Source organism: Schistocerca americana, chromosome 6 (assembly GCF_021461395.2).
Source record: "Schistocerca americana isolate TAMUIC-IGC-003095 chromosome 6, iqSchAmer2.1, whole genome shotgun sequence".
Classification (NCBI taxonomy): domain Eukaryota; kingdom Metazoa; phylum Arthropoda; class Insecta; order Orthoptera; family Acrididae; genus Schistocerca; species Schistocerca americana.
The window spans coordinates 321419813-321438476 of NC_060124.1; the positions used below are offsets into that span (position 1 = coordinate 321419813).

At 42.3% G+C, this 18664-nt stretch overlaps 2 protein-coding genes across 2 annotated transcripts in view; one reads left to right on the forward strand and one right to left on the reverse strand.

Annotated features, from left to right (window-relative positions):
* Positions 1–18664, reverse strand: part of LOC124620112 (lysine-specific demethylase 3B) — a 156141-nt gene that overhangs the window by 65366 nt on the left and 72111 nt on the right. Inside the window, exon 2 of the mRNA XM_047146782.1 lies at positions 2861–3053. Coding sequence (XP_047002738.1) covers positions 2861–3053 — 193 coding nt within the window. The remainder of the gene's footprint in view (positions 1–2860; positions 3054–18664) is intronic.
* LOC124619763 lies at positions 10561–12864 on the forward strand. The gene is made up of 2 exons (XM_047146345.1): positions 10561–12572; positions 12805–12864. Exon 1 carries the CDS (start codon positions 10804–10806, stop codon positions 12556–12558), a length of 1755 nt encoding a protein of 584 aa, XP_047002301.1. The 5' UTR covers positions 10561–10803; the 3' UTR covers positions 12559–12572; positions 12805–12864.

Consider the following 18664-nt stretch of genomic DNA (forward strand, 5'->3'; position numbering starts at 1 on the left):
ACAGAGCTCCACCACACAGTCAATCTCTCATCAATTTTAGGCCTACAAAACGACATTCGATTTGGTATTGCGGATTTGTCTTTCCTCTAGCGTATGACTCAGTACGTTTACAAGCAACACATCTTCCGAAAGACGAAAACCGAATTTCGCAAACGTTTTTCGCTGTCATGTTTATACGTTAAGCTCTGGGGCGGATTTGCTGGCCCACTTTATTAAGTCGCCTGGAAAATAGCTAATACAGTTTCCTATTTAGTCGGCACAATCGCTGCTTCTCTTCAGTTAAACGAGGCGTACACAGCTTCAGTCTAATGGTTCTAATGGCTCTGAGCACTATGGGACTTAACATCCGAGGTCATCAGTCCCCTAGAACTTAGAACTACTTAAACCTAACCAACCTAGGGATATCACACACACCCATGCCCGAGGCAGGATTCGAACCTGCGACCGTAGCGGTCACGCGGTTCCAGACTGAAGCGCCTAGAACCGCTCGGCCACAACGACCGGCTTCAGTCTAATATTTCAACTTATTATTCACTGTGCAAAACGCCATTCCGTCTATATTGGCCGAATTATTTTTAACAAAGAAGACGAAACCTAGCAGCCCAAGCACGTTCCAAAACCGATTGCGTTTGCATGGGAACGAAAATCGACTGCGGAATTGGAAAATCGACGGCTAGAGGTGGTTTTCCACAAATGATTTTAAATTGTTTACATAACCACCCAAAGCGGTATTGGGAAATCGGTTTACGAAATCCGGTTTTGGGTGCCTCATGTGGACGGGTGACTACTTCGTTCCGGAACCGACCTTTTCCACAATGCTATTAAACTTAATTCACACCGGATAAATCGTGTTAGCACACGGAAAAATTCAGGATACTTTTCTTGCGGAAACATTCATTCCACTACTGCGTGAATGTTGGAGGCATTCATTCCACCAAGGCTTGAATGTCGAAAGCCGAAAGTGATTATTAGAAGATGAAACTAAAAAAATCAATCTACGGATTCGTTAGTGTCTACACTCCTACTATGGCGTGGGAGCTGGTAATGTTCATCATTTGTATAAATAAGCAGGAATGACAAATTTTACGAAACAAAGGAAATATTGGCTATGCATTTAAATGACTGATATGGCAGTGAAAGAAAATCTGTATGAAGAGCTATGGAGGGGGCCGAAGGCAGAAACAAATTCTAACCAAACCACCAAGCTATGGAACATTCCTGCTAAATACGAGTAGCCACGTAACTAAGGGTAGCTGCTACTCTTAAAACCCCACGAACGAAATATAATTTTTGTGTGTTTATAACGCAGATTGCCCACCTTGCGCATTTAATAATTCGTCTGGGTAGTTCAGAAATTAAAATGTGGAATTCTACAGGACGCTTAGGAATTCGTGAGCAGCATGGAAAACAAACGTCTAAATTTTTAGTTTTAGGTTAACGAGATCGTCGTACATAGTGCGTTAGTTGAATGAAGCAACTGCTCACTGCCTGATTATCTGGATGATACATCACACACAGTCTACCGAGGATTGGTCTTTCAGGCATGGGTACGATTTCATGTTACCGCGATCATAATAAGACTTCATTTCAGTAAGTTATTTGAAAACTTGCTAAGTTGAACAAGCGCGCTCACTTTTGCCACAAACTTGGGACACGCAATTAAGCAGTATTGGATAATTTAAAGTCTTGAAGCCCAAGTAGCCTGAACGATTAAAACAACTGCAAAAAATCTTTTCCCCCCACGGACACAAGAGTATGCTCACACTCAAAATGCTCGCACATACAAACTCGCAGTAATGTGTGAGACCAATTTACGCAAACACACAACGAAATATTACAAAATTTAGTGTAATTCTTACCACTTTGACGATGGCGTCACGGAGGCAAGCAGCCGCTATGTACCGTATTTCAAGGTACATAATTATGCAACGTACTGCACCGCACATGTAGTTGATAACGGTTATTCATGGGCCTTGTATAATTGTGTGCTCTGTAATAATAGCACATCAATGAGGTCGCCAGGCCCGCTTTACCCCCGAGACAGGGTTAAACTTCTCGCAACTCTAAAATAGCCGTAGCTATCAAATGGCTTCCAGGAAAGATCCGAGATCCGACCGCTATACTGGAAATGTTCACCGCTACAGCCCAATACAACCACCGTCCTCAACGGTTTACTAGCGGTTCAACAACACAAGAAAACACTTAAACGTGAATAGGGGTCTCTCACGAAACACCACTCGCAAATTTCCACGCACGTAAACAAAACTGATTGGCTTCAACTAGACTTGTTCAAGTCCGTCTCGTTCACTAAAACACCACAGTCTAGGTGGCTAGTGCCTGGTGTAAACGCTGTGCCTAGCGAGCACGTGCTCGCTCACTTCCGGCCGACTCCACTGCCTCGAAAGCTGCAAAACTGCTCCACGAAATTAATTAAACGCGTGTGTCTTCTATCGAATCCGCTTCAAGGACAGAATGTAAGCACCTGCATTGGTCATAGCCTGCTCCCGTTATAACGCTTCTGCAAGGTGGTGCTTCCTGGCAGTACTTTTTCAAGTGTGGCATCTCTGCCACGTCACGGCGGAAATTACTCGCCCTTAAAATCACCCTAGTCAGTTAAGACCACCACCCATTTAGGAGCGTTAGTAAATACCAGCCCATCGTCTTCAAGCCTAACAAAAAGCGTTTCTCTCTGCGGCCGGGATGAGATCGAAATCACTACAATTAGCGAATACCAATGGGCCTCCAGGAAATGATACGTTACGTCTGTGGTGGAATGTGTATTCCCAAATCTACCAATTTTGTTGTACGAATGATTAACATCGATTAACCGCAGCCATAATGAAATTGTGCAGCTACTGACCTTCTGCTGTGCGCGGCGCAGCGACTCCTCGAAATGCTTCTGCACTGCCTGGACGGCGTGCTCGCTGGCGCGCTGCTGCTCCAGCCGCTCTCTCTCCCTCTCCCTCTCGCGCTCCCTCTCCCTCTCTCGCTCCCTCTCCTGCTGTTGCTGCTGCTGGTGCTGCTTTTCTCGTTCCATCTGCTTCTCGCGCTCCCTGTAACACACACGCCGGCAGCCATTTGTTAGCGCCCACTTCGCCGCAAAGCACTCGCGCAGCCTTCCGCGAAGTTGCAGCAGCGGGGGATGATGATGATGATGTGCCAACACGGCTCCAACGTGAATAGGTGTTTGAAGCCACAGTAATACCGACTCAGGCCTGTTGCCCCTGAGTTTACCACCGCAGCGGTGGTTTCGAACTTACGCGGCACTAACGCGAGCATTATGTGCTCTGCGGACAAAGTTTATTAGCGCCGAACTTCGTTCTGCAAGCAATAACTCAACTTCCGTAACGATAATGATGTTTCTTACTACACCATACGTGATATAAAAATAAACCATCACCTATACAATGTTATCACCAACCATGACGTCTTTTATGGGATAGCAACTTCGTCTCTTTGTATTATACACCGAAGAACCAAAGAAACTGCTACACCTGCCTAATATCGTGTACGGCCACCGCGAGCACGCAGAAGTGCCGCAACACGACGTGGCATAGACCCGATGTGTGTTTGAAGTAATGTTGGAGGGAAAACATGACACTATGAATCCTGCAGGGCTGTCTATAAATCAGTATGAGTACGACGGGGTGGAGATCTCTACTGAACAGCACATTGTAAGGCATCCGAGATATACTAATTAACGTTCATGTCTGGGGATTTTGGTGGCCAACGGAAGTGTTTAAACTCTGAAGTGTGTTCCTGGAGCCACTCTGGACGTGTCTGGTGTCCCATTGTCCTGCTGGAATTGCCCAAGTCCATGGGAATGCACAATGGACATGAATGGATGCAGGTGCTCAAACAGGAAGCTTAAGTACGTGTCCCCTGTCAAGAGTCTTAAGTAGACGTATCAGGGTCCAAAATCACTCCAAATGCACTCGCCACACACCATTCAGTGCCTCCACCACCCTGAACAGTCCCCTGCTAACATGCAAGCTCCGTGGATTCATGAGGTTGTCTCCATAAGCGTACACGTCCTTCCGCTCGACACGATTTGAAACGAAACTAGTCCGACCAGGCAACATGTTTCGGCTCCGAAAACCCATATGGATGATTTTTCGTTGAAAGGTTCGGACGCTGACACTTTTTGATGGCGTAAATGGCTCTAAGCACTATGGGACTTAACATCTGAGATCATCAGTCCCCTAGACTTGGAACTACTTAAACCTAAGTACGTCACACACACCCATGCCCGAGGCAGAAATCGAACCTGCGACCGTAGCAGCAGCGCGGTTCCGGACTGAAGCGCCTAGAACCGCTCTGCCACAACGGCCGGTACTTGTTGATGGACCAGCAGCACTAAATCTGCAGCAATTTGTGGAAGGGTTGCACTTCTGTCACGTTGAACGATTCTATTCAGTCGTTGTTGGTCCCGTTCTCGCACGATCTATTCCCGGCCGCAACGACGCCGGAGATTTGACGTCTTATCGGATTCCTGATATTGATGTACACTCGTGAAAACGTCTACGGGAAAATCCCCACTTCATCACTACCTCGGAGATGCTGTGTCCCATCGCTCCTGTGCCGCCGACTATAACACCATGTTCAAATTCACTTAAATATTGATAATCCGCCATTGCAGCGACAGTAACAGAGCTAACAACTGCGCCCAACACTTTTTGTCTTATGTAGGCGCTGCCGATTGCAGCGCAGTATTTTGCTACACAAGTTTCTTGGCGCTATAAAATGTTACATAAGCATACTGTTAACACCAAACCGTACATTTGCAGGAAGTCGCACGCTGTAGGCAGTTCCCACACTAACTCCTTTATAATCTTTAATAGCATTAATTTTAATGCATCCACCTTCGTACTACAATCTGAGCAAGACAACATTTGCCATCATGTCTATGCAAATGTGAATAGTAACACAGACAAGCCGTTAGGTTTAAAGAAAAGCCAATGTACATGTACTCTGCCACACACAAAACTATGTCGAATCTACCTGAATATGGAAAGTAAGTAAAAGTCCTAAAAATACGCTGTGTATCAACATTAAAAATGCGATATTAGGTCAGAATCTTTCCCTGATTTTATTTCATGTTCTATCAAGTCCTGCATTGGGAGACAACGGAACAGAATAGCGGGTGCGACAGAGACAATTATACTAAATTCCTTTAAATACCCTCAGAACGTATCTAAACTTTCTTGCCATGAAATCGGTATCACAAGAATCTTTCTTTTGTAACCTTGATACATTTTTTCAATGTGTTTTCAATGTTAGGCATATTATCAGAAATTTAGACTCAAACCTTTACGACTGCCATATTATTTGTTTGGCACAAATTTGTCTTCAATGAGCAAAATACTCCTGCGTTTTGAAATAATTGTGGAGTTTCATCTTGACTTAAAATATATGCAAGAAAATCACGATTCTCCATTAAGAGAAACAAAGGAAATGTTCGGTCGTAGTACTGCCGCAGCAGGTTACGCAGAGTAACAGGCATAAACAGTTAATCTCTTAACATACATTCTACCGTAAAATGTGAAAAATTAAAGCGTTAAGCGTTCTCCCTGGCACCACAAAGAATGCAGCAGGAGAGCTTGTTCTCTATAGAAACAAAAGTCAGCTACCGGATTTCTCGCTAATCTGCACACCGCATTCTTTCCGGTAAGCACTGATAAAAGAAGACGAGGCGTTTCTACCGTTTGTGCGCATCGGATGTCAGTGCATTTCTCAGCAGCGAACATGAACCCGTTGACAATGCCACCGAAGCACAAACCAAGCGTACTTTTAGCTGTTTCTTCATTTCCCACCGACGGTAAAAATACTGACACTGCTTCGTATCAACGAGTACCGACGTGTGCACTTTCCCAACTAAGGACAACAGCTAGTTATAACCTACATGGCTAGACGTGAGCCCTTTTGTTTTATCTGACGGACAAATGATTGTGTCACGAAATGAGTAATCACACCAGCTCCAAATACCATTACTTCTTACGTAAATGCATGAGAAATATGTGTATCATACAGTTGGGCGTAAGTTCACAGAAGAAATTAGAAGTGGCGCTTCGTCGACCGTCTAATGTGACACAATTGAGCTTCAGGTGGAATTCGTGGAAATCAATCTATAGGAATTCTTTAACGTGCGTTGCATGATGAATGAACAAGTACTTGATAGACTAGATCTCATGTGGGCGTTACAGTAGCATCTGAAGTGGGCAATAGGTGTCAATCTCTTAGAATGACTGCATCTATTTGGCAGTGTTTACAATCCAGATCTCATGCCAAGTTGTCGATCTTACATTCGCTTGATCGTTGTGTAATAAGACTTTATTTGATGATGTTTTCCAGACTGATTTTTGTTTCAAGGTGGTTAACAGATTGATGCTAAGTTATGGCAAAATAATGCTACCACGTAACGAAGTACCTACAAAAGGACCGATTGAAAGAATGATGGAGGGCGCGCGCGCGCGTGCGCGCGCGCGTGTGTGTGTGTGTGTGTGTGTGTGTGTGTGTGTGTGTGTGTGTGTGTGTGTGTGTGTGTGTGTGTGTGTGTGTGTGTGTGAGAGAGAGAGAGAGAGAGAGAGAGAGAGAGAGAGAGAGAGAGAGAGAGAGATGAGGGAGGAGGTAGATGAGGGGAATAGGGCACGTGGACGACTGGCCTTGGTCAGTGGGAGGAAACATCTGCCGGAAGCTGAAGCGGTGCCAGGTGCGCCACATAAGCAGTCTGCACATGTCAAAACGACGCAATCTTCTCGAATTCGTTATGCCTGTCAAAAAGTCTACCCCCATAGAGACTGCCTATTCATCTACACCTGCACTCCCAAGTCTTCTTTCAGTGTCTCGCAGAAGGTACAACGATAGCACTACAGTAGCATTCACACCTCTTCCCCAGAATTCGCAAAAAAAAGAATATAAGACGACAAGGGTTTAACGTCACATCGACGGCCTGATCATCAGAGACGGAGTACAATCTCTGGTAGGTGAAATAAATTAGCCGTGATCTTATCAAAGGAGTCATCGCGGATATGCCTTAAACGATGTACAGAAATCACAGAAAACCTAAATCTGGTTGTCCGGATGGGGATTTGAACCGGGGTCCTACTGAATGCAAGTCCAGTAACTTACTATCGCGCCATCTTGCTCGACAATTCCCCTTCCGTGTATGAAGTGCGAGCAAAACGGCTCATGACACCAATGTGTCAGCTGAATTCACTGTGATAATTATAACGAGTTATGTATCGAGAGGTAACATGTTCCCTGAACACTTTTGAAGCTGTAATGCATACATAAATAGTTATTCCTCATTTAACAAATGCTGTATTAGTTTTGAGTCTCTCACTGATGCTTTGAAATTTAATTACACAGCATGTCCGTTGTGTTCTACCAACGACTAAAAAAAGTAACGAATCGTATATTTTCCGCGAGTCACATTCCGAACATTTATTTTTGTATACCTCAACCTGGCATTAGTTTTCTCGACGATTTGTCTAGTCGAAAAGCTTAGGTCATTTCACAAGTGTCGCTTTTTCAAATTAACTAAATAGAACGATAAACAAAATGGGGGTTGGCCTACTGAAAATTAACCGATTTCCCCACAAACCACGATAAGAAAGAAAGAAAGAAGCTCAACTGTAGAAGAAGAAAAATATCACGACACACACAGGGGGACACACGCAGATGCGCACACTGTGACGAACAATACAAACTACAAGCTACAAGCTGCAGTCTTTTAGTCAGCTGAATGATGCAGACAAAGTATTATGTCACTGTACCGCTAATTAAAGGATTATTTATTACTGCATAAGATACGTCGCCGTATAGGTGGCTTCCAAATTAGCTAAAACGGCAACTAAACCACCACACTCAAAACACTGTAATACAAAATCAAGTAGGAATGAATCCTCGTTATATTTTAACATTAATTTTTGTTAAATTCAGCCTGAGACTTATTAATATCTATATACGTAAGGTATTCTGAAAACAACACTACTTCCACACATACACACAAAAATAAAAATACGGTGTCACTCCCGGCCCTTGGCACGATTTTTGACACTGGTTTAACTAAGTCAGTTCCAAGGATTCGTTCTTTACGCCCCCCGCCTCTCTCTCCCTTCTGTCACACACGCAGATCGTGAATACGACGAAGGCATCGCGGTAACATAAGGGCAATGTGGTGTTCCGAACAAAGTTCGGGTTTATGGCTTCTCTATTATCAAATTATGGTAGTTATGGCATCAAGCAGACTTCTGCATAATCCTACATTCGCTCACAGCATCATAAACGGAGAACGTGGAACAATATTATTCAAGCTCTGACAATTTTACTTTTAACCGTTGTTACCACTGATGATGCAAACTATCATCAAGTTACTGCAGAAAACTTGAAGATACAGCAGTGAAACAACTCTTCTCACACTCGATAATCAAGAAACACGTTCCACGCAAAAAAGTCAGCACTCTCAAAAAATGTTCAAAAACATTTAGTACATTTAATTATGACGCTGAACAAGCAACTGCCTTTATTAACCGGAAGAGTAATTTAAGATAAAGTTTAACAAAAAGCTTAATTATTTGAAATTGGTTCATCTTACCGTACTGGTGGTTACATCGCTCACTTGAAAGCTGTGACTTGAAATCATTAAGGGCGGTGGATTGACAATTATTGAAGCGATTTACGGAACATACAAAGAGTCCCAACAGCGCGTACAAACTATTATAGCGCAACCCAGGAAATACGCGATACTGTAAAGCTGGTAATGTCAAGATATGAAACTCCCAAAGAACATTAGGAAGCAAATAATCGAAATCATGAAATTCCAATGCGCGGAATCTATGGGAGACTGTGGCATTTTCACAATATATTAAATGATAATTTTATATATTGACAAGTAATGTGCGTTTATTGAACTACATCGTTATGAGTAACAACAGAATGGTGAATTTCTAGCAACTGCACATAAATATCTCCAATGTTAGCAAATTGTATGGATACGAAATAAGATGAAACGTAAAATGTTTCGCTATTTACCGACTGCCTGTAGTACGGATTACTATACGCAATAAATTGTTACTTTAACCAATGTTAATTAAAAACCCGTGAGTATTGAAGGGGATAGGGCACCAGTTAACGCTGTTACACTGGCAAACTAATGATTCAATCTGAAAATAGAAATTACTGACGATATCTAAGCTTCCCAGAATGTAACAATGAAATTGACTGATATTCTTACTTTTCGGCAAACCGAAGTACAAATTCGCGGTGAAAGAGATGCAAACGTGGAATCTTGGGAATAATCCGCTAGCGGCAATTTCTTTCACATCCTAGAAATACCATCCAGGATCAATAAAATCATATACGACGCAAAATGAGGTGATACATAACCCAATGAATCCATTAGGAAACTGATCCTCACCAAAAGGCCAAAACCTACGTTTGTGTTGTAGTCGAGCTTACGGGGATGTCATGGATCTTATGGCTTAACCCTACAACATTAAAGGGGGGAAAACGTTGCACTGCCCCTAAAAACTCGTATATCGTACTACTTTAAATTTATTCAAAGAAAGACATAATTTATAGATTATGCATTAGTTAGTAACAATTATTAGATCTCCGACGGTATGTTACATACGAAATTAAGTACAAAATGTCCTTCGTTATACACTACTGCAATCGGAGATTTTAAGACGGTTAACCTCACAGATATTATGCTGACTACTTGCTCTTAGCGCATTCAAGAACAATACAACATTCGAAAAATTTATGCACTAACAAACAGGTGAACACACTGCAACGATGCCAAGTTTCAGCGGTGCTTGCTTCCCGGAGATTATAGACAGGCTAGATAAAGCGACCTCATAAGAATAATAGTTACGAACTGCAGATCCTCTTACTCTGCAATCTGCTGCTGATCACAAATGGGTATATTTAGATCAAAATTCCTAGCTAGGACCACTACCGTACACATCGTCACGAGGTATGCCGTGTGATCAGCAGCAGAGGAAAGGGAGGCCCTGGCTCACAGCCCACTAGGGGTGGGGGAGTGAGTCACACAGCAGCATTCCGTTATGAGGCCGTGGCCGCAGCAATTGCTACTACAGTACTCTCATGCCGCACCGTTCACATTGTGAGCGCTTTCACAACAAAATCCCGCTCTATTGCTTTCTCCTTATCAGTACGTACCGAGCTGTCCGCGAAGGCCAGCAGAAAGCGTAGCGTCATCACGAGCACACAAATGACAAACTCCAAGCACAAGCCTCTCTCTGCGAGTCTACTATTATGTCACATCACGTCAATATCATTTACATGACTTAGTTCCAAATGACATACAAACCACTGAAACTAATTTTAAATACACCTGCTCAATACAATGGGCTACAACAGCATCTCTTAACATTGGCTATAACATTAAGGGGGGACGTACATGAAAATGACCAAATTTGTGAAAAAAATTTTATTGGCTCTTCATTTACTACATGGTATTGAAATTTCAATTACCAAATATTACGTTCCAATTCCGCTTCTAAGGGGGAAAAAAATAATAATTTGTAATAGCTTGCACAGGGCGACGCCCCCCCATCTTGGTCTTCATCCTCTCGTATATCTATTTATACTGCGTTTTTTTCCAGTTTTGTGCAGTCACAATGCAGGGAACGTTTGTGTACTACATCAAGAAGGCTGTGGAATAATATCTCTGCCGCTGGTTTTATATTCTTTGATTTATAGCGTTTGTTTACGAGTGTTTGTTTGGAATACATTTTTACGAAAGTTGTAAGTAGACTTGTTATTATATTTTGCAGCATGCCGCGTTCTAGTAAGGTGTTTAAAAAGGTTAGAAAGTGTCAAGCTTCTCGATGTAGTAAAGACAACTTGAAAACCAGCCCCATAATAACAAATGGAAACGATACTTCAACCAAGAAAGCGAGTGCTTCGAGAAGGAAAATTGACAGCTGTCAATCACTTGATGATTGTGGCTCAGACACTCAAGCTACTAGTGGTTTTAGGCTTATTGATTTGAAAATACTATCTGATATTATATCATCTGCTTGTGTATGTGCTGACTGTGGTGCAAAAAGTTTGAGATTATATGACGAAGAAAACAGAATTGGAATAGTGTGTATGTTGCATCTTACTTGTGAAAGCTGTCATTCAGACACTGCTTTTAGAACTTCGGCATCAAGTAACCGGATATATGAAGCAAATATGCGTTTAATATATGGCATGAGATGTTTGGGCATAGGCAGGGAAGGTACCAGACTGTTTTGTGGGATCATGAACATGCCACAACCAAGTGCTAGGTACACCACTGGAAATAAAACACTGCTAAGTGCTCTTCAAGAGGAAGTGGAAGAAAACTTGAAGTCCTCTGCAAAGGAAGCTGTGAAGATGAATAGTGAACTAAAGACAGAAGCAGATAACACGCCAGACACCGATTTGTGTGTGTCATGTGATGGAACGTGGATGAAGCGTGGACATACATCACTGTATGGAGTATCATCTGTCATTAGTGTTGATACTGGAAAAATTCTTGACGTTCAGGTAATGAGCAAATATTGCTATAGCTGTGTACTCGGAAAGAGAGCTGGTGAAGTGGAAGAAAATAAGTGGCAGGTTGAACACAAGAAAGTGTGCTGTAGAAATTATTCTGGTTCTAGTGGTGGAATGGAACCTGCAGCTATGAAACTTATGTTCCATCGAAGTGTGGAAAAGTACGGTGTTAGATACACAAAATACCTTGGTGATGGTGACTCCAGCTCCTTCAAAACTGTTTTGGAAAGTGAACCTTATGGTCCCCATTGTGCTATAGAAAAGTTGGAATGTGTTGGACATGTGCAAAAACGAATGGGAGGCAGACTTTTAAAATTGAAACGTGAATTGAAGGGCAGGAAACTTGAGGATGGAAAACTTTTAGGTGGTCCCAACAGACTCACAGACAAAGAAATTCATTCTTTACAAGTGTACTATGGCAAGGCAATAAGGGACAACAGTGGAAATTTGAATAACATGCAGAAGGCTGTGTGGTCTATTTATTTTCATAAACTATCCACAGATGACAAACCTGTACATAATTTGTGTGACATATCGTGGTGCAAATTCAAGCAGGCTGAGCGTGATGGCATGAACTATTCACACAAGCACAGTTTACCTGTGGCTGTTTTAAGTGCTATAAAACCAACATTTAGGTGTTTAGCAGAGCCAGACCTCCTACGAAAGTGTGTGCATGGAAAGACACAAAACCCTAATGAAAGTTACAACTCACTGATTTGGAAACGTTGCCCAAAAACAACATTTGTTTCAACAATTATTGTTGAAATTGCTGCATATGATGCTTGTTTAGTTTTTAACAATGGTAATCTTGGAAGAATAAAAACTCTACAGAGGCTAGGATTTCATCCAGGAGCTTTCACCTATTCAATATTGAAGGACATCGATGACAAAAGAGTTGCTGCGGCTGATATTACAGCCAATAAAATTGAACAGCAGGTTAACCAAAGAAGACAAGCAAAGAAGAGACTGCTTGCAGATGAAGAGGAGTATGCATATGGCTTGCACTAGTTCACACAGAGACGGTAAGACCTAATACAAACACTATCAAATCATTGATTCAGTTTTCCCGTAACTTACATTTTTATAACTTTATGTACCTTTTTCTCAAAAACCACAAAAGGTAGAGAAGTGAAATTTGGTATATGACTAGTCAGTACTATAGTGAAAAATTCTGTGGAAGGAATTTTCATTTAATAAAATAGTAAGGTATTTATGGTAGAAAATATTCCTTAAATTTGATATATTATTTTTCAGGGAAATTGGGAGACCCGTAAAAACTGAACAAAAGAAGATATAAAAATTCTGCTCCACAGAGTTTTGTAATTATTTGGTATGAAAGTGTGTACAAAAATTCATTAACATTGCTCTCACAGTTTTCTCAAAAAAGGAACATTTGTAATTACATTGTTGAAAAAAAATTAATTGTTAATAATTAAAGATGTAAAAGGTCAATAAAAATGAAAATTTAGGTTCATATGCGCATAACATTTCTTAATAACTGTACCAAATTTGGATTGATTATCTTAAAAAATTAGAGTTTTATAAAATACTTTTAAAATTACTGCAGTTTCGTGTACGTCCCCCCTTAAGCAATTATCGTAGACATATGCCGCACACGGACCTACTTCTCAACGTCTTACTATACCCTCAAAATCATTATGGTCGAAGCACTTTCAGTTTCTGCGACCAGAGAAAAAAACTTTCGGCTGTAACGCAATTAAAACTATTGAAAAATGCTCTTCGTGTAAACTCGGAAATCATCTGATCTTCAAAGTTTGTTTGCTTTTTTTTTTTTAGAATTTCGTCATGGTGCGTTAGGAAACTGATATGTAGGCACAGACTCAAATTCGACAAGTATGAAGAAAATAGAATAGGGCTAGTCCGTAAGGTCCCCTTGTGTGACGAAGCGAAGCCAAGCAACGAAATTAACGGTCCGACTAGATGATTAAAAGTTCATATTCAACAACATTTCACGCATACATTAAACGTCTGATAGCGGGTTGACGGGAATGTAAGTTAAAATAACAGAGGTAGTACGGCTTCCCCACCAGGTACAAACTAACAGAAACCTATTCTCGTCGGTAATTTCAACGAGACCATTACGCCCACAATAATCACTCAAGGTAGTCGACAAAGTTGCTGTACGACCCCAGTCTTTTGTTTCGCACTCAGATGATATAGTAGAACAATTTAAGACAAGCAGATATGAAAACATTATCCCTGGCCAGCGACGTGTCCGTTATCGCATCCGTTTTAAGATAACCTACCATATAACACAGCCAAATCACAGAATTGTGAAATCATAAACACCAAATTTAAAATACTTTAACAGCCAGAAATTACGAGATGAAAATATACACTTCGATAGCACCTGTCTCAAATAAGTAACTAACTTTAATTCACTTCGTGGCAATATCCATATGAATATGCCCGACTCAAAAATAGCCAGTATGTCACACATTTGTGGCACAATCAAAATACTGGCGAAAACCTGCCGCAACGCAAACCAAATGATATTCCACAACACTGAGGCTAAAAATTATTCTGTATGGTAGCGAACTAAGGATCCACAACCGTAGAGACCCAGCATGTACCTGAAGTTGAAACGCGAAGCAACGGATAAATATTTTCGGGATGTTCGATCGTGGACTGAGACCAGCATTGTCGCCCGGCGGTAAAATATAAGCCACATGCCCAGTTGTATATTTCAAATCAGCATATTCGTCCTATTCCAGGCCCTGGTTTTTTAACAAAGCGCGTCAAATACCGCAACCGTAATCCGCACCATGATAAACGGCCGGAGGGAGGGAGAGAGCGAGCGCTAGCTTAACCACGTTCTATACAGCTATTGCCATGTATACCGATCACAAGGCAAAACTTGTTTGTACTGACCGAGAGGATAAGACCCGCTTACTAAATCCGCGGAACAGATGATGAAGGTAATTAAGTCGTATGTCGTGCTGATCCACACAGTGCGAGACTTATAGGGCTGTATTAAATACATAAGATTTCGATTAACGGAAAATTTAGGTGTTGATTTATTTTAATCCGTGTCTGGAATTAAAATTCACGAATTTCCTACAATGTGGCAGTTGGCAAGTAGTGCTAATTTTGTCGCGTACATTTAAAAATGTCGGTTACAGCTTAACGGAGCGGATTTAACAGGCCAATTGCTGGCAAAGGTGGGGTACAACAATTACATATTCAATCAACTGAAGCGTAAGTTCCGTCAAATCTCCCCTGCCCCCACCGGATACTTAATCGGCAGTAATTTTGGGAGCAAGTATGCTGACTAGCGGTGGAATGGCACGCCGAGTGCACGTTGGCTTGCGGCCGAGCGTGTCTTGGCCGAGAGCCAACAGGCAGTGGCGCGCACTTAAAAAAAAAAGAAAAAGAATTGGCGCTACGGCTTCGCTGCAGCAGGCAAGAAGCAGCAGGTGGGACTGGTGACGTAACGGGCCGCTAGGTGGCGGTACATACGGGCCGCACCTGCCTGCACTCACCATTGCGCCGCTCGCGCTAGCTGTTACATCACGCCATCTCAACGGAGGCCTTGCCGTTACTGGCTTTATACTTCCAACAATGTTTAATTTCTTGTCATTCTAAATGGACAGTACCTAAATGTGGCATCTATGACAATCTACTTGCATACTGTCACTTCTCTTGAACTCCGTATCATATCGACTCACAATAACTGCCCGATCTCGGCCAAAGGAAGGAAGTACCCTGTAGGGAGGGTTTCAGACGTTCGAAATGTTTTACAGAGGCTATTAACTGGTCACTGAGATGAAAGTGTGATGTACAATCTATCATTAATCTATGAACTCTTTTATTGTAGAATTAAGGCCAACTATAATACCTTATGAAAGTCGTGTGGTCTGGGTGAATCTACTGGTTACTGTGGACATGTGACTCTCGACTGCTGCGTGTATGTGCCAAACAACTGCATGGCTAGGCCTAAATTTTAGATTCACTAACAGTCGGGAACGATGCAAGTATGTACTCTGTGTGTCCCTCGCAAAATACGAGGGTTGGAACTTTAATGGTGGCAACTATTTATTTACAGCTCGTGCAAAACAGATAAGTGTTTCAAAGTTTTAATAACCTTCAAAGTAGTCACCAGCATTGTGAAAGTCGTAGGATACTCTTAGCAGTGCCACTTATGTTGACAGTTCCGAGCGGCGCAGTCTATTGCCCGACGAATTTGTAGCAGTTCTGAAGCGAATGCCATTAAGTGTTTCGTTAAGTTTAGGAAGTGAGTTGAACTTACGAGGGCTTCAGTGAGGGGAGTGCAGTAGGTGGTATAGCACTTAGCAGCCCCATCAGCCAAACAAATCAGTAACAGCTTGCACTGTACATGCTTGAGCATTGTCCTGCAAAATGATGGTCAGGTCTTGCAGAAAGTGTCATCAATTCTGTCTCTATGCTGTTCATTTTTGGAACACAACCTACGACCAGCTTTGAGACGGAAATGATGACACTTTCTGCACGACCTGTCCACCATTTTGCAGGGCAATGCTCAAGCACGTACAGTGCAAGCTGTTACTGATTTGTTTGACTGATGGGACTGCTAAGTGCTATACCTCCTACTGCACCCCCCTGACTTAAACCCTCGTTAAGTTCAACTCGCTTCCTAAACTTAACGAAACACTTAACGGCATTCGCTTCAGAACTGCTACAAATTCGTCGGGCAATAAACCGCGCCGCTCGAACTGTCAACACAATTGGCACTGCTAATAGTATCCTATGACTTCCACATCGCTGGCAACGGGTTATACACAATGCTGGTGACTACTATGAAGTTCAGTAAAACTTTGAAACACGTATCTATTTTGTACGAGCTGAAAATAAATTGTTGCCACTATTCAAGCTCCAACCCACGTAACAATATCACTTCTGTTGCTTCAGAAGTCTTGGCTGGCAACAGGAACGAATTACGATTAAATGTGTGATGTGACCCTTAAAATATAAATGACAGATGTAAACCTGTTAGTAGTATACACTAATCCTGGGCTCTGAAGTCCTATGTTCCCCGTCTTCATGGAATGAATGGACACAATGGATATTCCAAGACGGCAGAAATGAAGATTCCGTGTACCAAGAAAACTGGGTATCTGGATATACATTAATTTTTCACCTTGACTATACGCCCTACATCACGTAAGATGAACCGACTGTTGGTTACTGGCCTATTTCACAGGTGAGACAGTCGTATGGTTATACCTCACCGGCGCACAGATAATCGTAATCATGTCCAGCGATCATATATCGGAAGTGTGCCTAGTCTCCATCCAAACAGAAACAAAAGAATCCGATGGGATGTCTGTCAGCTTACTTTAGCTACCTGCGAAAAATTCTCTAGTTTTCTTTTCCAGTTTATGAATCCGTTGTTATGGAACAGGAAATAAACTGTATGATCAATTTCTGTACGTAGGCCATAACTTAGAATATTGACCTGTTCTACAGCATTATTCAAACCCGGTTAAATATGCAAAGTTTATATAATGGGATGCTGTATGTTTATATGGTGATTTTCTTTTGTGACCTTCAGGAGAGGTGCATCGCTAAATATCCGAAAGACCGCATCGAGTCACATGGGAGCATATTTTAAACAAATTATCCAATTTGTCAACTGCCGTTTAAGACCCACACTGCGAGTTCTTCTGACGCTAATATCTGCAAGCAATCACCACAGCGCTGTTCCCCGAGCCAATGGGAAATAGTTTCGAAGTCCATCTCCTCCAACAAACATGTAAAAAAAATCGGCAATTCACGTATGCTGTAGTTCTCTGTGGTCATACCACGTCAAAAAATCCGTTCAAAACTGGGGCCAGAGTTAAGGTTCATTCCTGAAATGGGCGATATTTCCAAATCTTCAAAACACTCCTAACTGAGGATTGGCAAGCATAATGCTTTACGCTGCGGAAGTGGCAACACAGTAGGAGCCGACAATGGCAGGCTCCCACTGTTGTATTGCCAACTAATTTGAACAGGAAACCGTACTGGTGAGCTTTGTAACTGTGGGAGAATTTCTATGATTACTTTGAAATTCTTAATCGCAGCGACGGAGTTTAATCGCTGGCGTCGTGTGGCGTTGCACTCAGATTTGGTGGTACTAGAGTATGAAAGAAGCATCCACGCCTGACTGCGTGGTATCGCGAGGCAGAAACCGGGCTTCTGGCGAACAGGTCAGCGCACACGTGGGAGGCAGGCCGACCGACGGAAGAGACACGCTTTGGAGGGCAAAGCGGGCAACGAACCGGTTCGCAGAAGCACCACAGCTGTCCCCGCCACAGGACGCTATCTGGTCGCTGGCCCAGATACTATGGGCAACCTATCACACGGCTAACAAAATTTCATACGAACAGGTGAAAACACAGCAGTTAAATACGAATACGCACAGAACAATGCTTATGCGTATGCGTATCTCATACTGTGCACGACATATTAATCCCTTTAACGACCATCTACATCTGCAGTGCATCTGATTTGCTGCAGGATACACCATGACCAATAGCGTTTAATTCGAGAATGGTGCCTGTGAATTATTTGTACAGTTTAATGATACAAATGACTCACAAACAGCATAGAACGAACGAATTCTGTCACAGTAATTTAAACAATGTACACCCACAAGTCGTCGATTCTTTTTATCCTCTCCTGTAAGAATGTCATACAGGAAATACCACAAATATTAAAGTAGTATGGGAATTACCCAAATCTACCACTGACCTCAAACGGGTATTCGACAGTGTATAAGACGTTATTCTGACGGTTCCTTGATACAGGAACATTGTCCCGTACAGCAGGCTGGCGTAAGGTTATACTGTGGGAATGATGCAGCTTACAGCTACCTAAGCCATGCAAAACAAGTTTGCTGGTGTAATAAGTTTCTTCAGTGACCACAGCTCTTTAAAACACTTGTCCTAATAATGAAGTCGTCTGGTCACTTGGGCGCATCATGCCACTAACGTTTCACTACATGACATCAGAAGCGGCAAACTACCGTTCAAGAACTGGTTACACCGTTCAACATTTCTCGCGCCGTTTCACTGCAACTGCAAGCGTTAGCCATGTTTTCCACGCAATAGGTATATCGATTATAAAGGTAGCC

Bases quoted from the DNA above. Each gene is read 5' to 3' on its own strand.
- LOC124619763 (XM_047146345.1), top strand. From the start codon at position 10,804: ATGCCGCGTTCTAGTAAGGTGTTTAAAAAGGTTAGAAAGTGTCAAGCT.